The 25328-nt window shown below is 45.4% G+C and overlaps 1 protein-coding gene across 1 annotated transcript; it reads right to left on the bottom strand.

The window, feature by feature from the left end:
* Nucleotides 1-1137: 1137 nt before the first annotated feature.
* On the bottom strand, nt 1138-23536 carry LOC124689952 (probable L-type lectin-domain containing receptor kinase S.5). Its single transcript, XM_047223402.1, has 3 exons — nt 23531-23536; nt 22172-23391; nt 1138-1149 (listed from the first exon to the last, which is right to left on the bottom strand). Exons 2-3 carry the CDS (start codon nt 22925-22927, stop codon nt 1138-1140), a joined length of 768 nt encoding a protein of 255 aa, XP_047079358.1. The 5' UTR covers nt 22928-23391; nt 23531-23536.
* Nucleotides 23537-25328: the final 1792 nt, after the last annotated feature.

Genomic DNA, 25328 nt, shown 5'->3' with positions numbered 1-25328 from the left:
TGGAGGAACAGGACGCTGCAATTGTGCTAGATCATGACCTTGAGCTAGCCCTGCGAGACTCCATCCGAACTCAAGGTGAGGAAGAAGCTCAAAGGCAATTGCTGGAGGAAAACACGAGGCTTAACAGAAACCTTGACCAGTGGCTCGCTGCTGTTAGCAATGTCGACGACCCAGTGCTTAACAAGCCAACCACCAAGGGAGAGCAGCACCATCCTTAGCACAAACGGAGACCGTGCCGCCAAGACAGTCGACGAAGAAGCATGAGCCACCCCTGAATCGAGACAGTACTCCATAGTCCCATATGCATGCTTGTTTCCCGCCAAACACTTTAGTTCAATCAAAACTGTTTTTCCTTTCCTTGTACTAGACCTACTGCTTGTATTGTCAAACATTATCATAAATCCTTTCGCCCTAATTTAGGATGTATTCAATTATTGCAACAAAGCCTCAACCACTATTTATGCTTTTACTTTAAGCTTGTAAGAATGGGAAACATCAAATTTGAAAAACATCAAACGCAGTAGAAGCTTCATTTTCCCGATCCAGTTCTGCTAAATTGAAAACAAGATTACAATATTTGCAGAATTTTTCTGTCCTCGTAAAAAATTTGGGAGCAAACAATCTATTATAATGTACTCATGTACATTCTGGTTGCAGAAAAAGATACTACTTGAGAACTGAATTACAAACCTTATTTCCTACATTTTGCTATCCAACTATATTTTTCCAGATTTCTAATTTATGATATTTACACCATACAAAGATTTTTTATATCCATATAACATTATACTTGTGCATGATCACTGAAAACATGATATCCTCTGTTTTCATCCAAAACAATCCAAGCTAAATTGAACAAAACTACAAAACAATTCCATTTTGTTCAGACAAAATACCATTACCTTATAAACTGTTCATTCCCATACCAATCAATGTGAAGTACATTTGTAGACATATCTGTAAATTTATCAATATATTATAAAAATCTAGCGAGTTTAGGCAGAAAACCAAATAAATTACCTTCTGCCCAATATAAATATGTACTAATAAATTAGATCTCCCTCTACCAATCCTTCTCTACGATACTACCGAGTGGATCAACTCCCTTGCTGAGTTATTTTGTCTTGCACATAGTCGTCAGCTGGTGATCTGTATATGATAGTGTAGAAACAAACGTACAACTCAAGTGTATTGTGAAATGTATTTATGTTTGTACTACAGTTGGATTTACACTTCAACCGTTCCTCACATTTTACGAGTGTAGAATACAAAACTACACAGCTGCCAAGCATGCTAACGGTTGTAACGGCCAAAATATGGACGTTAGCTCACTCCACTACTATACATAGGAATCCTGATCCCATTGATTTGCATGCACACTATATCCAATGCCTAATGGTGGGTGCACAGCTAGCCATCATGGTAGCAAATCCACGTCGATATATATATATGTATATATATATATATATATATATATATATATATATATTTATATATATATTTATATATATATATATATATAGTGCAGGCAATGAACGAGATGGGGTAGAAATTAATAAATCACTTACGTAACGTAGCAACCGATGATAGATTTGTCGAGGTCGCGCAGATTGAACAGACTGGAACAATTCACTCGGAGGAATTTGTACCCGGTAACGTTTGAAGTGATGCTCATATTTAACTTCCGCATAGATATAGTCTTTGGCGTCTTTATGTTTTATGTAACCCTTGTACCAATTTAGCAGCACCTTTCATTTGTCGAGGTAGATCCTCTTCCTCGCGCAGGCTCGATGAGAGGGCCATTCTTCACATATGTAAATACTACGTCCTTCATTGGCGCCTCATCAAGGCCTAACGAGTGCACGAAGAGTGATACCTAAGTCGGCCGCTTGTTCTCTCGGCACTTTCTACGATCAATCCATGTGTCTGCCGCAGCTGCTATGATATCGGGGGCATCCCGTAAGGGTATATTGCCCCTATGTGTGGTTTTGGTAATCAATGACAACCCCTATGGACTAATGTTTTCATTGAGTTTATATGAAGGAATATTCCATAGGTACTACTTGCTCTCCATGTGTTGGATTCAAGTATGGATGCCATGAAGATAAAGATATACCTTGTGTATTGGCATCAAGATCATCGGTTTGAAGATACATATGTGATATGATCAAGAAGAATAAATGAAGATGGAGTTCTTATGTGGAACTCAATATTAGCCATGCTCTATCTTAAGTGAGTATGAGAAGATACAAGGTTGAGTTGGGCAAGTTCAAGATGAGCATCTTGTGTGGATCACATGCTTGAAGCTTGCCGTCCACTTGGTGATAGTGAAGATGTGCATCAATGAACCTTTCCCATCATAGTGTATGGGGGAGCATTTGTGAGTATTCACGATGCGACAATGATCAAGTGATGGGATGCGCAAGGCAAAGGTATGACCTTGATAGGTTTTCCTTTTACCGGTCTCGAGGTGGTTGATGGGAGACCGGATTATAGGATAGATAGCCGCACTATCAAGAGGGGCTTTCGGTTGGTTAACTTGATCACATCGTCTTAGGGAGCTCAATCCTTGCATGCGTTGCATATTCTTATTGCTTCTTGGTATTTCTCGGTATGAGGTTCTTGAGCTTGTTGCTAGCTTTACAACAAGCCCAAGTTCATCGAAAACGGAGTTCACATGCATCTTCTATTGCGTTTTCGAGGTTGGGTGATTTTACCGGTTATTCATGATATAAGGTTCTACCTTTTATATTCATGATAAAATCCCCTCCTACAGATTCTTGGGTTTTCACTTTCTATAAGATAGCATTCGTTGTTATCTTCCAAACAAAATTGGTTTCATGCGATTCGGAGTTCGGGAGCATTTGTTATTAAAGAAAAGGGAAAAAGAGAAAAGGATAAAAAGAAAAGAAAAGGAAAAAGGCGTGGCAGCCGGCCGGCCGCCCGGTCAGCCGGACCGTGCGCCGGCCCACCCGGTCACCGACCGGCCTGGTGGCTGGTGCCATCCGGGCTGCTTCCCGGGGGGTTTCGGCCCACGTCCGGCGGCTGGCCCGGTCACCGACCGGCCCGCCCGGTGCCAGCTCCGGCCGGACCGGCCTCTACGCCGGCTGGGCCTTAGCGCCCCACGCGGCCCACCTTCCCCCACTGCCTTGATCCGCGCCGCCCGTGCGCAGCCGGGCCGTCGGCTCTGCCGGCCCACCCGCGCGCCCTGGCCTGCCTGGCCTCCTGGCCGGTGCCGGGCCTCACTGCCCCGCCGGCCCAGCCACGGCCTGGTTGCCCCCGCGCGGCCTGAAGGGAAACGGCCGCCCAGCGCGCCTTCTGCAGCGCCCGGTCGGTGGGCCGGTCCGACCGGGCAGGCCTCCGGCCTCTCCGGCCCAGGCTCCGGTCGGCCGGCCTGCTGACCGGCTGGGCTCGTTTTTTAGCCGTTTTTCATCTGGTTTTTTCCCCAACGGTTATTTTTCTCCCTAACTATAAATAGCCCTTCTTCCACCTTGAGCAACCAGTTCTTCCCATTCTCTCTCCTCCATTGCTACCATTTGAAGAACTTGCTCTTCCCCTTGAATCCTCCAACCATTCTTGCTCATATTTGAGGATTTGAGAGAGGGGATCTAGATCTACACTTCCACCAAACCGTTTCTTCTCTAAGTGAGGGAATCTCTTGGGATCTAGATCTTGGAGTCTTTGGTTGACTTTCCCCTTGTTCTTCCTCTCCAATCTCATCCTAGCATTCGTTGCTTTGGTGGGATTTGAGTGTGAAGGACTTGAACACCTCCGGTGTTCTTGCTTTGCATCATTGCATAGTGTTGAGCTCTCCACCACGATTTGTTCGAGTGAGAGACCGTGAGCTTGTTACTCTTGGAGGGTGACCTCCTAGTTGGCTTGGTGATTGGTGCTCCGGTGATCTCTTCAAGAAGATTGTGAAGAGGCCCGGGCTTCTCCTTCGTGGAGCTTGTGAAGTGGTTGTGGAGCTTGCCATCTCCGGAGCGGAGGAAAAGCTAACCATAAGGAAAGGGCCATTATCCTTCGTGGGTGTGGTTCGGAGAATAGGGTGAGCCTTCGTGGCGCGGGGAATCCTTCGTGGGACCTCCACTCCTCCAAACGTGACGTACCTTGTTGCAAAGCAAGGGAACACGGGAATACATCCTCGTCTCCGCGTGCCTCGGTTATTTCTATACCCGAGCTCTCTTTCCTTGTGATAGCCATCGTGCTTGAAGTACATATATCTTGCTATCACTTGTGCTACATATATCTTGTGCCTATCTTGCTTAGCTCTAGTTGCTATTGTTACACTTAGTTGAGCTTAGCATATTTAGGGTTTGTGCTTGTAAACTAAACGATAGTTTAATTCCGCATTCTTACAAGACAAATCCGCAAGAGTTTGTAATTGCCTATTCACCCCCCCTCTAGGCGACATCTCGATCTTTCAATTGGTATCGAGCAAGGTCTCTCCTTGTTTAAGGCTTCACCGCCTTGAGAGTAAAGATGTCGGCTAGTAACTAGTGCACAATGACACAATTTTCTTTGTTGGCACAAATTATCATTTGTGGCGAAATTGCTTGCTTTGCAAACTTCGGACCTTGTGTCCAAACATTGAGCAATTTCTAGATGTAGGTTTTTCTCCTCCGATGGACCCTCAAAATCTATCTTTAGAGGATGAGAAAAACTTACATCTTGAAGCTCAAGTATCTAATGAGCTTGTATTCTCTTTGAGACCCGATTTTCATAGGTTCTTGATATATATAAAGCGAAAATCGTCTCATGAGATGTGGATCAAGCTTAAGGAAATGTTTGGTGGATCCACTTCTCAATTGGTCGGTGGTGACTCCGAGGAGCTCTCTTCCCCTTCACATCATGAAGAGCTCCAAGTTGCTTCCACCTCCGGCCGTGATGATATATCATCTTCTTCCACTTCACCAACGTGTTGCAAGACACAAGGTAATGATATGGTGAGTGGTGAGGGAAATTGCAATGTTGATATTGTGCTCATTAGTGATGACTCTTCATCTCTATCTCATTGCAATGGTTCCTCATTGGACTTAAACACATCTTGCATTGAAAATAATCTACATGCTTGTGTTGATAGTTCTTGCATATCATGTGTAAATTGCTTACATAGATCTCATGAGGATATGCTTGCCTTGTCTTGCTCCCATAATCAAAATGCTTCTATTTCCTCTAGTTGCTTGTTGACTAACAATGTAGAGGAAACCGAACACTATATGGATCAAGACATGATTTCAAATGAGGATTCAAGAATACCTTCATCTTCATCCTCCGGTATGCACATGTGCCTTATGGCAAATGGATCAAAGGTATCTCCTACTTTGACTCCTAACACATCCTCTAATGATGAGAGTGATGATGATGATAATGATGAAGAATATAATACCTTGGTGCATGATATGGCAATGGTATATGCTTCTCTTCGTGGTAATAAAGAAGCTCGTGCTTATCTCGAACACTCTATGGATACCTTGAATAAATATAGGGAAACCATAGTGGAGTTGGAGTCCCATATTGAAAATGGGGAAATGAGATTCACTCTCCTCAAGCATGAGCTAAAAGATGAGAAGCATACTAATTTCATGCTTACACAAAAAATTGAATCCTATATGCATGAAAATGAGAAAACTATTGTTGATGCTTGTGCTACTAACTCTACTTCTTGTGAAGCATCTATCTTAAAGGAGAATGTTGAGTTAAGGGCTCAACTTGAGTTGCTAACTAGCAATTGTAGGGAATTGGAAGAAAACAATAAAACGCTCTCACACTCTCTTGAGGATCTTCTAACTTCCTACGATGAGCTAAAGTTAGCTCATGAGGCTAGTATCACTAAGGTAACATCTTGTGAGCCTCATGTGGACATTAGCACAATCTCTACCCAAAATGTTATATTGCCATGTGCTAGTCCTTGTAATCCATCTAGTCAAACTAGTGATACACCTTGTGTTGGATTACTTGATTTGCCTTGTTGCTCTAACAATGAAGCTTCTACTTCCTCTAGTACTTGTATTTCTACTAACCATGTAGAGGAAATAAAAGAGCTCGAGGCTCAAGTCCTTTCTTTGAAGAAAGACTTGGAAAAGCGTCATGAAGGGAAATCCGCACTTGACAAGATGCTAAGTGTGCAACAATCCCCCAATGACAAGAGTGGACTTGGATTCAACTCCAATAACAAGAACAAGTCCAAGAGCAAGAGCAACAAGAAGAAGGGCCAAGACAAAGTCAAGGATCCGGCCAAGTTGGTTTGCTTCAAGTGCAAGGTTGAAGGGCATCATGTTAGATCATGCCCATTGAAGAAGAAGAAGCACTTGAGTGAGAAACAACGAGGGAAACGGCCACAAGGTCAAGGTCAAGCTCATGCTCGACCTCAAGTTGAAGATAGGCCACTTCCCAAGAAGAATCAAGATAATGTTCCCCAAGAGAAGAAATCAATAAAGAAGAGAAAGGGGAACACTTGCTACTTATGCCGTGAGAAGGGGCACTTTGCTTCTTCTTGCTTAAGTGGTACCTTATCTAACCCTATAATTGTTGATGATGATTATTCTCTAGGGAAGGATAAGGATGGCAATGTGTTTGCCAAGTTTGTTGGAACTCAAAGTGGTTTCAAGAAAAGAACCATTTGGGTTGCCAAGCCTATTGTGACTAATCTCTTAGGACCCAACTTGGTTGGGGACCAACAATCTCAAACTTGATCAATAGGTACAAATGGAGGGCATTGGAGACTTGGCTACTTCATGAAGAATTAAGGGATCTTCATATATTATATTTTTACCAAGCCAAGTCGTATGGATTATCATCTATATCTTATATCCAATGTTCCTCTTTGCGGTAACTTATATTTCAACTCTTCATGTTTATTGTAAGTTACTTGCCCCTTTGCATGTTTGGTTTTTGTACCAAATATGTGTATGTATGTGTTGTGTCTTACTTGCCTATCTTGTGTATTCAAGTATGTTTGTTTGACTCATCATATACTTGTGTATTGTTTTGAGCCTAATACATCTTGATGATATTTTATTTGGCTCTCTTTGAAGTGATTAATGGAACATCCCATTTTGGGGGAGTGATATGCTTTGTGCATCTCTCTTTCTTTAAAATATGTGTACATGGATACCACCACTTAGTATTGATATTGCAAGATTATCTAGTCACTATGTGGTGTGCCATACTCATGAGAAATTCAAATTCTAAATATCCATTAATCATCTCTAGTTGAATTTTAGTTGCCTCTTGTTTTAGAAGAAATGTTTTATCACATTATGGGGGAGTAATATGTTTTGTACATATCACAAGCCTAGAAAATGTGAACATATGAGGTTATGCCACTTAGAGTTGATGCTCGTAATTATCTTGTTCCTAGGTGGCATGTTTGCTCAAACAAGCTCCACTTCCTAATAAAAAGCTTCTATTACTCATCTTGTGGGCTTCTTGTTTGAATAAGAAATTCTTGGTACGGTTTTTCCTCAAATACATATCTCTATATCTTATTTGGGACACCGTTTGCTTCAAGTTATTCTAATCATTGCCGTGCATGATTGTGTGACTAGTTGAAGCTATCAAGAGTCTTCATCCGTGCATAGTGCTTAATTCTATATACTTATCCTATGCCTTTTATTTGTGAAGTTGATCCTTTCTAACATTATCAATTCACCACCGAAAATTATGTCCAATATACTCATTGTCTTTGACAATTGATAACCTTGTATGTGGTTGAATTTTTGGATCATCTTCACCTTGGATTGTTGCTTATTGCCTTATTTTACTTCCAACAAATCTTTGTTGCTCCCATGTGACTTCCTTGTCCCTTTGAAAAATCTTTTGATAAATTCTCTTGATTCACATCAAGTGTTTGTTTTGGAAGGCAAACCTTTTCCTTTCGGTACATTGTGCCATTGTGAAAAGTGTATAGGGTTTGGTTTATTTTGTTTGAACCTTGCTCTTTTGGGGAGTTTTGCTATCTCATTCCTTCTTCTATTCTCTATATGTTGAATGAGATAAGATCTTTGAAGCGTGTTTGCTTTATTTCATCATTTATGCTCAATGGTCTCTTCTTAGTTTATTTGTTGAACTTTGTTGAACAAATCGTTTGTGATTTGCTTCTTAGATATAATTTGGACAACAAATTTGTTTTGTGACACCTCTATGCCTTATTTAATTCCTTTGGTGTTTTGTCCAAAGTATATCTTTCTTGGATCTTTAAAAGTTTTGGTGCATGCTTATATGTAATTTGTTTATACTTGTAGCATGCTTGCTTTCTTTCGATCCATTATGTAGGATATACTCCATCAAATCCTAAATGGCTAAGATGTGCATGAAATTCAAACTTCATCTAAATATGCACATGTTTATATGGAGTGTGTCTTATATATTGTGGTTAGTCTAACCATGTTGGACCCAATAAGTTTGGAGACCAAGATGTACTTGAATAATGTTTTAGGTACATTGGAGATGCAATGGAGGCTTGTCTCATCTATAAGGAAGGTGTTATCACCATATGAGAATTGGAGTCAAGCTAGGATGATCAATGAACTCTTATCTACTACATCAAGTCATTGCTATCTCGGTAACAAGTATCTTATTCATGCACTCTCATATAGCATCCAACCTCTTGTAGGTTGCATCTTGGCATGAAATTCCTTATTTTGAAAATATTGAGGTTCTTGAAAAATCCTTTTAAAGAAAACTTCTTATTGTACACTTGAGTAATTTGAGAAGATGCATATGATAGGTTATATATATATATATCATATTTTATGATTCACCTATCACAAATATGCCCTCTAGCAATTTATTGCATATCAATTCCCCAAAGAGCTCTTGTGTGCAATATTGATGAATTTGTGAAATAAATCCATTTTTGTGATACTTGTTGCTTTTCTCAAAACACTCCAACTAGCTCTACTTCCCTTATTGTTAGTTGTAATGTTTTTGAGGTTTAACTTGGTTGAAGTTCATTCATATACCATAAGTGAAAATTGGAGCCATAGGCTATATATGCTTCTTAAGCAAACATCCTTGGTATATTTTATGACTTCATCTTGGATATCTTGTCTTATCTATTTTGTTAACCTCTTGTGTGTGCATGTTTCTTTATGGATCACTTTGTCCACTTTAGAAACTCATATACATAAGAGCGTTAATCCATCATCTTGATATCCTTGCTCTTTGCCGACCATCTTTTACCCCTTTTGTTTTTAGTGGGTTGGTAAAGAAAATTTATGAGTGCTTGGTTTATTTATTTTTCTTCATGCACTCATATCTCGTAATTGTTGGACTAAAGTTGTTCTTGATAAGCATACTCTCTTTATCTTAGTTGTGTTCTAAATGATATATAGGGAGTGAGGATTCCATGTTTGTGCATATTGTATTCAAATGCAAACATTATAAATTGTGCACGAACCTTGGGGAGCTTTCTTATTTCTAGAAGCACTATATCTCTCTTATCATGATATCTTTGTTTGTCCAATTGGATCTTTGATTGCTTGCTTTATTTATTGAAGCTCACTTCACCATGTTATCTTTATGCAATCTTTGATCCTCAATATAGTTTGATTTCCTTCAAGTATTCATCATTGGATATGTGCACTTGATTCCACTCAAATTATGAGAAGTGCACACTTTGGGGAGGAACTCACATTATATTGGCCTTCTAAATTTTTCACCCATTTTGACAATCGATGCCAATGGGGGAGAAGTTTAGAGGGTTTAAGGGAATGGTTTTATACTTAAGCTTGGTTTGTGCTTAAGTGTTTTTCCTCTCATGCATTCCATATTTATATGTCTTGCATGGTTGTATATATATAGTGGAAACTATCCCAAAGGTTAATCTTGACAATGTATGCAATGAATTCATGTTCATCACACGTGCATACATTGTGGGGGAGTTTTCTCTATATATATTGGTTCTACTCACATTCATTGCATTTGTTGTAGTTGTGTGAGTAGAGCCGGTTTTGATATGGACTAGTAGCTTTGTGTTACTTGACCATATCAAATACAACCTCTTGTATACAACTTATTCTCGGATAAGTTGCGTACTTGTCACTAATATTCATTATATAAACCCTCTTATTGTGGTTGTCATCAATTACCAAAATGGGGGAGATTGTAAGGGTATATTGCCCCTATGTGTGGTTTTGGTAATCAATGACAACCCCTATGGACTAATGTTTTCATTGAGTTTATATGAAGGAATATTCCATAGGTACTACTTGCTCTCCATGTGTTGGATTCAAGTATGGATGCCATGAAGATAAAGATATACCTTGTGTATTGGCATCAAGATCATCGGTTTGAAGATACATATGTGATATGATCAAGAAGAATAAATGAAGATGGAGTTCTTATGTGGAACTCAATATTAGCCATGCTCTATCTTAAGTGAGTATGAGAAGATACAAGGTTGAGTTGGGCAAGTTCAAGATGAGCATCTTGTGTGGATCACATGCTTGAAGCTTGCCGTCCACTTGGTGATAGTGAAGATGTGCATCAATGAACCTTTCCCATCATAGTGTATGGGGGAGCATTTGTGAGTATTCACGATGCGACAATGATCAAGTGATGGGATGCGCAAGGCAAAGGTATGACCTTGATAGGTTTTCCTTTTACCGGTCTCGAGGTGGTTGATGGGAGACCGGATTATAGGATAGATAGCCGCACTATCAAGAGGGGCTTTCGGTTGGTTAACTTGATCACATCGTCTTAGGGAGCTCAATCCTTGCATGCGTTGCATATTCTTATTGCTTCTTGGTATTTCTCGGTATGAGGTTCTTGAGCTTGTTGCTAGCTTTACAACAAGCCCAAGTTCATCGAAAACGGAGTTCACATGCATCTTCTATTGCGTTTTCGAGGTTGGGTGATTTTACCGGTTATTCATGATATAAGGTTCTACCTTTTATATTCATGATAAAATCCCCTCCTACAGATTCTTGGGTTTTCACTTTCTATAAGATAGCATTCGTTGTTATCTTCCAAACAAAATTGGTTTCATGCGATTCGGAGTTCGGGAGCATTTGTTATTAAAGAAAAGGGAAAAAGAGAAAAGGATAAAAAGAAAAGAAAAGGAAAAAGGCGTGGCAGCCGGCCGGCCGCCCGGTCAGCCGGACCGTGCGCCGGCCCACCCGGTCACCGACCGGCCTGGTGGCTGGTGCCATCCGGGCTGCTTCCCGGGGGGTTTCGGCCCACGTCCGGCGGCTGGCCCGGTCACCGACCGGCCCGCACGGTGCCAGCTCCGGCCGGACCGGCCTCTACGCCGGCTGGGCCTTAGCGCCCCACGCGGCCCACCTTCCCCCACTGCCTTGATCCGCGCTGCCCGTGCGCAGCCGGGCCGTCGGCTCTGCCGGCCCACCCGCGCGCCCTGGCCTCGCCCGGCCTCCTCGGCCGGTGCCGGGCCTCACCGCCCCGCCGGCCCAGCCACGGCCTGGTTGCCCCCGCGCGGCCCGAAGGGAAACGGCCGCCCGGCCGCGCCTTCTGCAGCGCCCGGTCGGTGGGCCGGTCCGACCGGGCAGGCCTCCGGCCTCTCCGGCCCAGGCTCCGGTCGGCCGGCCTGCTGGCCGGCTGGGCTCGTTTTTTAGCTCGTTTTTAGCCGTTTTTCATCTGGTTTTTTCCCCAACGGTTATTTTTCTCCCTAGACTATAAATAGCCCTTCTTCCACCTTGAGCAACTAGTTCTTCCCATTCTCTCTCCTCCATTGCTACCATTTGAAGAACTTGCTCTTCCCCTTGAATCCTCCAACCATTCTTGCTCATATTTGAGGATTTGAGAGAGGAGATCTAGATCTACACTTCCACCAAACCGTTTCTTCTCTAAGTGAGGGAATCTCTTGGGATCTAGATCTTGGAGTCTTTGGTTGACTTTCCCCCTTGTTCTTCCTCTCCAATCTCATCCTAGCATTCGTTGCTTTGGTGGGATTTGAGTGTGAAGGACTTGAACACCTCCGGTGTTCTTGCTTTGCATCATTGCATAGTGTTGAGCTCTCCACCACGATTTGTTCGAGTGAGAGACCGTGAGCTTGTTACTCTTGGAGGGTGACCTCCTAGTTGGCTTGGTGATTGGTGCTCCGGTGATCTCTTCAAGAAGATTGTGAAGAGGCCCGGGCTTCTCCTTCGTGGAGCTTGTGAAGTGGTTGTGGAGCTTGCCATCTCCGGAGCGGAGGAAAAGCTAACCATAAGGAAAGGGCCATTATCCTTCGTGGGTGTGGTTCGGAGAATAGGGTGAGCCTTCGTGGCGCGGGGAATCCTTCGTGGGACCTCCACTCCTCCAAACGTGACGTACCTTGTTGCAAAGCAAGGGAACACGGGAATACATCCTCGTCTCCGCGTGCCTCGGTTATTTCTATACCCGAGCTCTCTTTCCTTGTGATAGCCATCGTGCTTGAAGTACATATATCTTGCTATCACTTGTGCTACATATATCTTGTGCCTATCTTGCTTAGCTCTAGTTGCTATTGTTACACTTAGTTGAGCTTAGCATATTTAGGGTTTGTGCTTGTAAACTAAACGATAGTTTAATTCCGCATTCTTACAAGACAAATCCGCAAGAGTTTGTAATTGCCTATTCACCCCCCCTCTAGGCGACATCTCGATCTTTCACATCCGGACCGGCGGCTTGCACTATGAGCGGGGCGATCGATTGTTTACTTTGTTCCCCGAGCTGGGCAACTTCTTTCCCCCTTTCTAATTTTGTCTCGGCCTCGTCCTCCAAGGCTTTCTTCTCCGCGGACTCTTGGTTCCTCTTGAACGCGAGTGCTTGCCTACGAAGTTCACGTAAATAGTCGTCGAGCAGATTCTTCGCGGCTTGGGACGGTGTGTTCAAAAATGACTTAGCCCACCGCTTTTCCTTGTCGAATATACCGGCTTGGGCTCGCCCTCTATTTTCTTCTTGACGCTCGCCTTCCATTTCTCTAAATCAGCAGCCGCGCCCGCCTCGACTTCCTCGGCACTACTTTCCCAAGGCCTCGTGGGGAGAGGCTTCGGTGATACCTCCGGTACCTTTGTTTTCTTAGGTACGTAAGGGTCCGGGTTAATAACCCAGGACTCGCTTCGCTTCTTCGCCGGAGGTGGATTGGGGGGCGGTACCGGTGTCTGATCACCCGCCGGACGAGGACTGGGGGGCGGCGTCGGCTGACGTGAATGAGGTGTATTAGGTGAAGCACCACCGCCACCGTCACCGTCACCGCCACCGCCACCGCCACCGTCACCGCCACCGCCACCACCACCACCGTACGGGGCTGGACTTGTTGGCGCCTCGCCTGGAAACTTGATAAATTTCTTCTGCCATAGAATGAACTGGCGCTTGACATCTCCAAGTCTTTTCACCCCTTCGGGTGTAGCAATGTCAATGTCCAGGTCCTCAAACCCTTGGACTATCTCCTCCACCGTGACACGAGCATAGCCATCTTGAATGGGGTTGTTGTGGTGGAGTGCTCCGGTGGTAAAGCACCGCCGATGGCTACCTTCATGGACATGTTCCCGATAGGATAATACAGATGACATGCTTTCATCTCCTTTATATCGTCCACGGGGTAGCGAGGAGGCTCCGGTGCAGTAATTTCGACCACCATAGGCTCCGGTGCAGTAATTTCTATCGTCGGTGCACCAGCCGGTGAGGCCTCCGTGGAAGCCACGCTGCTTCTTCTCCGCTGCTGGCTTCCGAGATCCATTGGATGATCTTCATGCTGCGCCCGAGCTGCCTCTCTTTCGGCTACTAGTACACTCACGGTTTTCTTCATCACATCCATTTCCGTTACCAACCGCGCCACAACATCTTTTTCCCGATCCATCTTTCTCTTACGGCTTCGTAACCGTACGGGTCATCGTTCCGGGGGAACCCTATTTTCCACGGAATGGGCCCCATGCCTCGTACACGTCCTCCGTGTTCGGGATTCCCGAGGGCTTTTGTCGTGGCGTCGTTCTCTCTCGTTGAACTTGATCCTCCCCTCTTGAGCATCCCTCATTGCCTCAATAAGGTTTTGGGTGGGTGTAATTATTTTGCCCCGGTAAACACACTCCCTCGTCTCCGGGTTCAGCCGATCCCCCATGCCCGTACCACCAGCTTTTGGCCCTTGGGTCCCATCCCTCCGTACTCGGACGGATTCCTCGCGCCCTCAGCTCGTTCTCCATCTTCTCCCACCTAGGCTGCCAAAAGCGATACCCTCCCGGCCCCATTTTATGATTGTACTCCTTCTTGGCCGCATTTTCCTTATTTTTTTTCGATAGTTCAAGGAACTGCTCCGATTTCTTTTGCTTCACAAATTCTGGCCAATCATGTTGCAGTTTCTCATATTGTCCTTTGAAATCCGGAGTCTTGCCCCGGTTGACAAAGTCATGGGCTAGATTTTGCTTGTATTTCCGAATGCGTTGGCCATCCTAGAAAGAGCGAATCTGTTTAACTAGCTTGCGCCTCTTCTTGTTTTCCGCAATCTTGTTACCCTCCTCATCGTATTTGCGGTATTCCGGAGGTAGAACGAAATGTTCCATAAGCTTGTTGAAGCAATCTTTTTTTCTCTCTTATCGACAAAAGTGAAACCAACACGTGCCTTCTTTGGCTCATTCCACTCCTGGCGGGTGATCGAGACGTTGTCTCTAACAACGGCTCCGCATTGGCCGACAAACTTGGTGGCGTTCTTGCTGGGCTCCAGCCGGCTCGCCGGTTGCTTCGTCGACCACATCGATGGTGCATGTTTCTCCCGCTTTCATCGTCTTGGTTGCGCCACGCTTTGACGACGTACTCGATTTTTTCGACGATCCGGCCGAGGGCTAAAATAAGAAAGAGAGTCGCGCGCGTTAGTACACACACATTTATTCAAATCGGTTAGTTCTATCACCGTACGCTCAATATGTATATATATATACCTCGGCGCCGGAGGTGGTTGCTACTTCCAATTGAAGATCGTCGTTTATCGACGTTTCTTCGGCATCATCTTGTCGACGGCGCCCTTCATCTTCACCCTCAAGGTTCGGATAAGAAGAGATATCATCTTCTTCTTCTCCGGTCGGCACAAATGGAATATCGCCATTTATGATGCCGAACATATGGTCTTCAGCCGTCCGGATCATAGTTGTCCGGAATCGGGTCAGCTCTATCGTCCGCCATATGTCAGTCCCGAAAACATGTAGTCAAAACAAATTAATTGTGTATATGCCAGCATTATCACATCTCTTCTACATATAAAGAGAGAGGGCGACGAGGGAGGCGAGAGGGGGACGCAGTGATCGCGTGACCGAGAGAACGGTGGTGGTGGCGAAAGGGGGACGCAGTGACCGCGTGACCGAGAGACCGGTGGCGGTGGCGAAAGGGGGACGCAGTGACCGCGTGACCGAGAGACCGGTGTGGCGGTGACCGAGAGGGCCGTGGCGGTGCCGAGGACACATAACCCTCGCCGCCCCTCTCGATCCCAAATAAAATTTTGTTAAGTTAAAATTTTACTTAACAAAATTTAGACTAAATGATCAAAATTTTAACTTAACAAAATTTAGACTTAATGATCAAAATTTTAACTTAAGAATTTTTTTACTATTATTTGATCATATAAAATTTGATCATTAAGTTTTCTTAAGTTACAGAATTTTGATCATTAAGTTATCTTAAGTTAAAATTTTGGTCATTAGAATTTTTGTTAAATTTTGTTACATATTACATATTTGTTAAATTTTGTTAAGTCAAACTTTTGTTAGTGTACAAATTTTTAGTTAAGTTAAAAAAACAAATTTTAGTAAAAAATTTAGCGATCAAAATTCTGTAACTTAAGAAAACTTAATTAGTCAAATTTTAATTAGTTTACAATTTTAATTAACAACACGTTAATTCGTTTAAGTCGAATTTTAGTTTTTTTACACAATCTTTTTTAAGTCAAATTTTAGTTTTTTTACACAATCTTTTTTAAGTCAAATTGTAGTTCTTTTTAGGTCAAATTTTAGTTTTTTAATTTTACACAAACTTTTAACTCAAATTTTAGTTATTTTTTGTTTTAAAATTAACAAGAACAAAAACTTAAAAAAAAAAAATGCCGGGGCGCTCTTCCTCTCCCTCTCTCTGTCTCTCACCGCGCGCGCGGGGGCGGCCGCCGGCCTCGATCTCTCCTCTCTCTCTCTCAGGCGAGCAGAGCGGCGCCGGCGAGCAGCGGCGCGCGCGGCCACGGCGCCGCGCTCTCCCTCTCCTCTCTCTCACTGCGAGCGGCGGCGGCGCCGGCGACGACGAGGGGCGCGCGTAGGAGATCGACGGGCGCGCGCGCGCGGCGCGGTGTGGGCGGGGCGGCGACGTACGAGACGGCGGCGGCGACGGCGAGTGCGGCGATGGAGACGGCGACGGCGCGGCAGCCTGTCGACGGCGACGGCGAGTGAGCGAGAGCGCGGCAGCCTGACGGAGCGAGCGAGAGGAAGAAGATCGAGAACTGATGCGCCCGCGGGGCGGCGCGGGAATATATAGGGATGGGGCTTTAGTCGCGGTTGGGGTGGCCCTTTAGTCGCGGTTGGCGACCCCAACCGCGACTAAAGGGATTTTCGCCCGGTTTTTAATTTCCCGCGCGCAAGGACCTTTAGTCGCGGTTGGCCAGGCCAACCGCGACTAAAGCTCTTTTTTGAAAATACTTTTCTTTTTTTGAAAATCATATAATACATATAATATATCAAAAAATTCAGAAAAATAAAACTAATTCAATTCAAAATTTTAAAAATACAAATAATATATCAAAAAAATCAGAAAAAAAACTAATGCAATTCAAAATCTTAAAAATACAAATAATATATCAAAAAATTTCAGAAAAATAAAACTAATTCAATTCAAAATCTTAAAAATACAAATAATATATCAATAAATTCAGAAAAATAAAACTAATTCAATTCAAAATCTTAAAAATACAAATAATATATCAAAAAATTCATAAAAATATAACTAATTCAAATCAAAATCTTAAAAATACATATAATATATCAAAAAATTCAGAAAAATAAAACTAATTCAATTCAAAATCTTAAAAATACATATAATATATCAAAAAATTCAGAAAAATAAAACTAATTCAATTCAAAATCTTAAAAATACAAATTATCAAAAATTCATAAAAATAAAATTAATTCAATTCAAAAGTTCGTTGGCCCCCTCTTCCCGCCTCTTTCCGCCGACCCCCCCTCTTCCCTCCTCGTCTTCCCGCCATTTCTTCCCTGTCTTCCCGCCTCTTTCTTCCCGCCAATTGTTTCCCGCCAATTTCTTCCGGCCTCTTTCTTCCCGCCAATTTTTTCCCGCCAATTTCTTCCCGCCACTTTCTCCCCGCCTCTTTCTTCCCGCCTCATGTCTTCCCGCTCCCATTTTTCCCGCCATTTGTCACTACATATAGGTAGCCCGGCTTGGCCAGCATCACATCTCTACAATCTCTCATCACTCTCTCATGGCTTCCACCGCACCCACTCTAACCTACCACGCAGGTGGAGGAGCTTTGCGCCTCGAACTACCCTTGCCCTCCGGCTACCGCGTCCCTCGCCGGGCCGGAGCCTGAGCGCCGGCGGCGTGCCGGTCCCTCCCGTCCCTCGTGGTACCGCGCGCCGGCGGCCATCACGAACCACTACTACCTCGACCTCACGCCGGAGCAGCGGATGAATCCCCGCCGGCATCCCGATAACCAAGCATACTTGGGACGCCTTCTTCATCAATCGGCGTGAGAGGGCGCTCGCCGGGTATGAGGAGGACGGTCCGCCTCCGGAAACTTCCACGAGGCCGGCCGTCGGCTATGGTGGTACGGCCGGACTCCGCAGAGCGTCATGGACTACATCACGGCCGGCGATATCCCCCGCCCGCGCTACCCTCGGTTCGAGCCACGAGCGCCGCCCGACGACAGCCGACGACAAGCAGGCGACGACGACGCCGGCAACTTAGAAGGCGACGACTACCAGTACAACGGCGGCGGCTATGAAGACTACGAGTATGCATATTATACGCCTAGGCAGGAGTATGACTAAATCACTCCAAATTTCATGTATGCGGGAGTATGACTTAGTCACTCCAAATTTCCTATATGCGGGAGTATGACTTAGTCACTCCAAATTTTATGTATGCGGAGTATGACTTAGTCACTCCAAATTTCATGTATCATCGGTGCTATCTCGAGTCAATTGAATCATTCGAAAATGGACACCAAACACATGATTCATTCAACAAAGTTTGGTACAATAAATTATTACACATCATTTCTTCCCTTGTGTCTCTCGCTTGCTTACGATTGTGCCGTATCCATGGAGCATCCTCATCATTTAACTTAATGCTTGGGTCGGTGTTCACTTTGAAGGGCGGAATTTCAGCAAACATATTATAATCTTCTCGACATGTCTCGTCTTGTCCTCCACTCCCACGATGTTTCTTTTCCCTGAAAGAACAATGTGGCGCTTTGGATCATCGCATGATGTACCGATCGTTTTCTTATCTTTCCGTTTCCTCGGTTTGCTACTCATGTCCTTCACATAGAAAACCTGAGCGACATCTTTCGCTAGGACGAATGGTTTGTCAAGATAACCAAGATTGTTGAAATCCACCATTGTCATTCCGTATTGCTGGTCCACCTTTACCCCACCTCCCGTTAGCTTGAACCATTTGCACCGGAACAAAGGGACCCTAAAGGAGGGTCCATAGTCAAGTTCCCATATCTCCTCTATGTAACCATAATATGTGACCTTTTGCCCATTCTCGGTTGCTCGCATCAAAGCGGACACCACTGTTTTGGTTGGTGCTCTTTTTATCTTGGGCGATCGTGTAAAATGTATTCCCATTTATCTCGTACCCTTGGAAAGTCGTTATAGTCGAAGATGGTGTCTTGGCCAACATGTACAGCTGATCTACAACCTTATTGTCACTCATTAAATGTTTTCTCAACCAACCGCCGAAAGTCTCCATGTGGGCCTTCCTAATCCAGGATTCAGGCTTCCCGGGGTTGTCCGAGCGTAAAATATTCTTGTGTTTCTCAAAGTACGGAGCCACCAAGCTGGAATTGGTCGAACCGTGTGGTGTGCTTCGGTCGGAGAATGGCCGTCCATACATATCATTGATTTCCTTCCGATCGTGCCTTTTCCACTTAGTCTCCCCTCGTGCCGCGATTGAGGAAGACCAATCGGCTTAAGGTCGGGAACAAAGTCAACACAAAACTCAATTACCTCCTCATTTCCATAGCCCTTGGCGATGCTTCCTTCCGGCCTAGCACGGTTACGAACATATTTCTTTAATACTCCCATGAACCTCTCGAAGGGGAACATATTGTGTAGAAATACAGGACCGAGAATGGAAATCTCATCGACTAGGTGAACCAGGAGGTGCGTCATAATATTGAAGAAGGATGGCGGGAACACCAACTCGAAACCGACAAGACATTGGATCACATCGTTCCGTAACCGTGGTAGAACTTCTGGATTGATTACCTTCCGAGAGATTGCATTGAGGAATGCACATAGCTTCACAATGGCTACTCGAACATTTTCCGGCAGAGCCCCCTCAAAGCAATCGGAAGCAATTGCGTCATAATCACGTGGCGGTCGTGAGACTTCAGGTTTTGGAACTTTTTCTCCGCCATGTTTATTATTCCCTTTATATTGGACGAGAATCCCGACGGGACCTTCATACTCGCTCGGGCATTCAAAAAAGATGACCTTCTCTTCTTTGGTCGTAGCGTAGGCGGCACGACCTTGAAACCGTTCCGGATGCCGGTCATCAGGGTCTTTCAAACTTTGCTGGTCCTGCCGTGCTTCCTTTGTATCATTTTACTTCCCATACACGCCCAAGAAGCTTAGGATGTTCACGCAAATATTCTTCGTAACGTGCATCACGTCGATTGCAGATCGGACTTCTAGGACTTTCCAATATTCTAGCTCCCAGAATATAGATTTCTTCTTCCACATGGCTACGTGCCCGTCAGCTCCCTTCGGAACCGATTGTCCGCCAGGACCCTTTCCAAAGATGACTTTCAAACCCTTGACCATATCAAATACCTCAGCACCGAGTGTGTTCCGCGAGCTTCGGCCGGTGATCTGCCTTGCCGTTGTAATGCTTGCCTTTCTTTCTTACTCGGATGACCTTTCGGAAGAAATCGACGATGCCCAAGGTACACGTTCTTCTTACAATTTGGCAAATGTACACTTTCAGTCTCATGTAAGCGAGTGCGTGCATGCATTGTATCCCTTATTTGACAGTCCCGAAAGGTTACTAAGAGCAGGCCAATCGTTGATGGTTACGAAAAGCAACGCTCGTAGGTCAAATTCCTCTTCTTTGTGCTCATCCCACACACGGACACCAGGTCTGCCCCACAGCTGTAAAAGTTCATCAACTCCCCACAGCTGTAAAAGTTCATCAACTAATGGCCTTAGGTACACATCGATGTCGTTGCCGGGTTGCTTCGGACCTTGGATGAGCACTGGCATCATAATGAACTTCCGCTTCATGCACAACCAAGGAGGAAGGTTGTAGATGCATAGAGTCACGGGCCAGGTACTATGGCTGGAGCTCTGCTCGCCAAAAGGATTCATGCCATCCGTACTTAGACCAAATCTTATGTTCCTTGCGTCAGCCTGCAAAATCTTTGAACTCTCTCGTCGATCTTTCTCCATTGCGTTCCATCTGCGGGGTGTCTCAACTCCCCGTCCGACTTACGGTCCTCTTTGTGCCATCGCAACAACTTGGCATGCTCTTTGTTCCCGAACGGACGTTTCAACCGTGGTATTATAGGAGCATACCACATCACCTTGGCGGGAACCCTCTTCCCGGGTTTCCGGCCCTCAACATCGTCACCGGGGTCATCGCCTCGATCTTATAACGCAATGCAGTGCATACCGGGCATTCATTCAAATTCTCGTATTCACCGCGGTAGAGGATGCGAGTCGTTGATGCATGCATGTATCTTCGTAACCTCTAAACCTAGAGGGCGGACAACCTTCTTTGCTTCGTACGCTAGTGGCGGGCAACTCGTTATTCTTTGGAAACATATTCTTCAACATTTTCAGCAAGTTTTCAAATGCCGAGTCAGCTACACCTGCTCGTGCCTTCCATCTCGGAAAATCCAGTGTGCAGCCCAGCTTTTTCAGACCATCATCGCATCCGGGGTACAGCGCCTTTCCTGTGATCCTCTAACATGCGATCCAAATTCTCCCTCTCTTTTTCAGTTTCGCAGCGTCTCCGTGCATCAGCAATGGTCCGACCAAGATCATCAACAGGATCATCACGTGCCTCTTCTTCACCTTCCCCTTCACCTTCCCCTTCACCTTCAGCATCCTCCATGAAAGTATCACCGAAATGAGCAAGATAGCTTTCATCATTGAAATCATCCCCTTCTTCATCTTCTTCCATTATAACCCCTCTTTCTCCATGCTTGGTCCAACAATTATAGCTTGGCATGAAACCGTGCCGAAGCAGGTGCATGTGAACATCTCTTGAGGAAGAGTAACCATTCCGATTCTTACATTTAACACATGGACAGATAACAAAACCCCCCGCTTGTTCGCATTGGCCACTACGAGGAAATCTTTCAAACCCGCACTGAACTCGCCGGAGAGTCGGTTACCGTACATCCATTGTCGATTCATCTGCATTATTATAATATAAAATATATAATTAACCATCATGCATTTGTTAAACTAACTAGCTACAAACAATATAAATTAAACAATGAACTACACACACATGCACATTTTATCAACGACACATCAAAGGTTCAAGTTGCTAACCGCGATCGAGGAGGAAAAAATAAATGAGAAAGCTCAAGTGTGGCTCCAACACTTCATATCATGTTTGTTTCATGCTCTTGGGGCATTTCATCAAACACCTTATGTGCATAAGAGGAACCAAAAGCAAACCTAACACCCACTTGTGAAGCTTGTGAAGAGAATGGCACCAAATGGCTAAGTGTTGGCTGCTGGGTGGGTATATATAGGGGAGGGGCTTTAGTCGCGGTTGGCCTGGCCAACCGCGACTAAAGGCCTTCGGGCACCTTTAGTCGCGGTTGGCCTGGCCAACCGGGACTAAATCCCCCCACGTGCACCGGCTGGCCACCGAGCGCCCTGGGCCCAGGCCTTTGGTCGCGGTTCGCCACACGAACCGCGACTAAAGACCCCATTAGTCGCGGTTCCTTTACCTTCGCGACTTATGGGGCTCACCCGAAGCCTGTTTTTCCACCAGTGCCTCCCGTGAAGAGCAGACCAACCTGAGCGAGCTCGATCTCCTGCTGCGTGCCGGACAGAGGCCAAACAAACGCAGGCCTCTCAAGTGGGGGAATCGGGGCTGGTGCTCCGCCGATTAGCACCTGCACTGCCTTCTTCATGGATGGTCTATGCCTTGGGTTTGGATGGCAGCAAGCCAAGGCCAGCCTCACCGCAGCATCCACCTGTTCATCATCGTACGCTCCCCCAAGCGCTGCATCAGCCGTCTCCGGGACTTTTCCAAGGCTGTAATGCCTCCAGAACCAATCCACGATGTACATTTCCTGTCTGTCATACAGCATAGACCTGCTTGGGCTCTTCCCGCTGATAACCTCCATGACAAACACACCGAAGGCGTAGACGTCGGTGTCGAGGCTGGCACGGCCGGTGAAGAAGCTCTCGTGCGCCATGTACCCACGAGTGCCGGCGACTGCCTGGGTGGAGTGGTGCGTCACTCCTTCGAGCTGGATGGCACGGGCGAGGCCGAAGTCACCCAGCCGCGCATTGTACTCCGCGTCGAGCATCACGTTCCCAGCCTTCACGTCCCTGTGAAGGATCCTCCTGCTGCTCCCATGGTGCAGGTAGTCGAGCGCAGATGCCACGCCACAGATTATCCTGAATCGGCGGTCCCATGTGAGCTCTGGGGTTCCCGGCGACAACGTGGTCGCTCTGCCATTGGCAAACAAGAGCTTGTCGAGGCTGCCCAGGGGAAAGTAGTCGTAGACTAGGAGTAGCTCGCCCCCCTCGTGACACCAGCCCATCAGCTTGACTAGGTTGCGGTGGGAGAGCTTGCTTATTGTGTTCACCTCCGCGACAAACTCTTTCTCTCCTCGTCGTGACTTGTCGTTGGCTGAGACCCGCTTCACGGCCACCTCCCTGCTGATCCTGTTCAGATAACCATGATAAACGGTGCCGCCGCCCCCTCTACCAAGCTTACGACGAGGACTGAAGTTAGCCGTTGCGTGCTTCAGCTCCTTGAGCTTAAATCTGACCGGACCATGTGCGTCGATCCTTTTCTCGAGGGCCTGGTAGGCTAGCCTTCTCTGCCGCGTCACCCTTCTCCACACAAACAACACCAGAATCGAACATGTAGTAAACGAAATCAAGGTAACCAGACATACAAACACGTTCCTGGCCTCATGTCTTGTTTCAACTACGACCTCCTCTACTGTGGTAAAGTTCCACGACTTTATCTGGCTCAGTTGGGTGTAATCACCAGTGGAGCCTGCGAATCCCAGATGTATTTCATCTACTAAGTGTTGGGATAGATCAACTTGCCAGATTGCTCGCCAATTGTGTCCCCCATGGCCGATTACAGATACTAATATAAAAGCAGGTGTTGTGCTATTGTAGGTGATACTGACCAAGACATCAAAACCGCTTGTCAGGATAATGGAAAGATTGCTGAGAGGATACTGGTTAGCTGATTTGATACTGTTCAAGTCGAGGCCGACATGGTTGCCGTCAAGGTCATCCTCGTAGCTTTTCCTTGTGTCGAATTCCACAGCAACTATTTTATTCATCGGTGCGCCATCGGTCTTGTTGTTGCAAATGCCGAGCCACTGGCCGCTGCTATTCCTGGGCAACGATGGATTATTTGTCAATATGAAAGCCATACCTTCTCCAGTCTCATCCTGTGGAAGGATGTTCAGTGTGAACTGCGTCCTAAAAGATGTGGGCACCCCCTGCTTGTGTTTCCTTTGTGTATACTACCCTTCCCGATCGCTGGTTCAAGTCTCCGGTGTTTGGCACGACGACTTGCAGGGAACCATTTGCAATTGCTGAGCCTGGGCTAAAGCTGAAATCATCCTTGTTGGTCATGTCGAAGCTGGGGTAATTGAACTGCAAGCAACTGCAGGTTCTACCTCCGAGGACAAGAGCTACAGAAGCTATGAACGAAAAGCTCAAGATCATGCTATTGGGCCTTGTCATGGCTAAATGGAACCTCGATTCCTCAATCTCCCCAAGAAAATACATAAACACAAGATGTGAATTCCTGCCGTCCACGTATTTCAGGATAACACCTTTCAGTACCGAAGGGAGGAAGACTTGGAACAGTCATGGTCAATGGAAAAAATCTCCATGTGCAGGACACCTGTCAGTTCATCTTGTACTCACTGCTAGCCAAATACTTGTGTGTTGGTACGTGTAAAAAAATCTAGAGATGTTGATTATGGAAATCTAGTTCTAGATTGACCTTTGGGAGTGCCAAGTGCACTATTTGAGTGCCTCCTGACCAATGTCTGATCTTTCTTTCTAGCTATTGTGCCCCTTCTAATTCCTCCTTTTTATCGTGTCTTATTTTCAACCTAAATTTTAAGGGCGAACCCTAAGGCGGAGATGCCTTTCGTCCCGTGCGTCCGGTTTTTGTCCACGCGGATAGAGGCACGGCCTATTACGGCAACCCACTTCAAGATTCGCTTGTTTGTTGGTCGTTTCGACCCATTTCCGCGCCAAATTTGGGCTGAATTTGGGTCCAAACGGATAGGCCTCCAAAAGCTCGCCTATTCTCCCTTGGCCCGTAAGTCGACAACCCTCTTCGAAACTCACATTTTATTCGAACGAAATTTAGTACAAGGATTTGAACTACAACTAAAGAAGACTTAAATTAAAATTGATCTACCCATAAGCGTTCTCGTCGAAGTCAAAGGTTGATGATGTCGGCCACCATATCTTTGTACATTACATCCGATCATACATAACAATTAGAAAAAGAGGAACTTCACAATTCAGAGCGTGTTTAGATCCTCGCAATGTCATTTCTTGCAACCACAGTTGCAAAAATAGGTTGTTTGGTTCCCAACCATTTTCCACGCTCTTGCTTAGCACGAAGTTTAAAGCACCCTCGAGCATGTCCCCGGAGGAACGCTGGATTGACGATGGTGGGCGCAAAAAGAGGGGAAGCCTTCGCAGGGAAAATGATGGAGTTGGTGGGAGCCAGAAAATCAGCTCCACATTTACGCGCGAAAAGTAGCATCACCGTCTTCTTAGTTGGTTACCATCACTGCACAACAAATTCCAACCCCACTTTTCCTCTCGGGCCGGTGACATAGGCATCTCGAATGGGCCTGCCGAATAAGGTACCCGAGGTTATCTAGAGGCCCACGACTCGAAGCTTTCAAGACCCAGAAGCCCGGCGAACATCGATAAGGAATATAGAGT

The sequence above is a fragment of the Lolium rigidum genome, chromosome 2 (genome assembly GCF_022539505.1).
Source record: "Lolium rigidum isolate FL_2022 chromosome 2, APGP_CSIRO_Lrig_0.1, whole genome shotgun sequence".
NCBI classification, from domain to species: domain Eukaryota; kingdom Viridiplantae; phylum Streptophyta; class Magnoliopsida; order Poales; family Poaceae; genus Lolium; species Lolium rigidum.
The sequence above is the reverse complement of the archived record's forward strand: the minus strand, read 5'-3'. Positions and strand labels throughout refer to the sequence as shown.

Bases quoted from the DNA above. Each gene is read 5' to 3' on its own strand.
- LOC124689952 (XM_047223402.1), bottom strand. From the start codon at position 22,927: ATGGGCTGGTGTCACGAGGGGGGCGAGCTACTCCTAGTCTACGACTAC.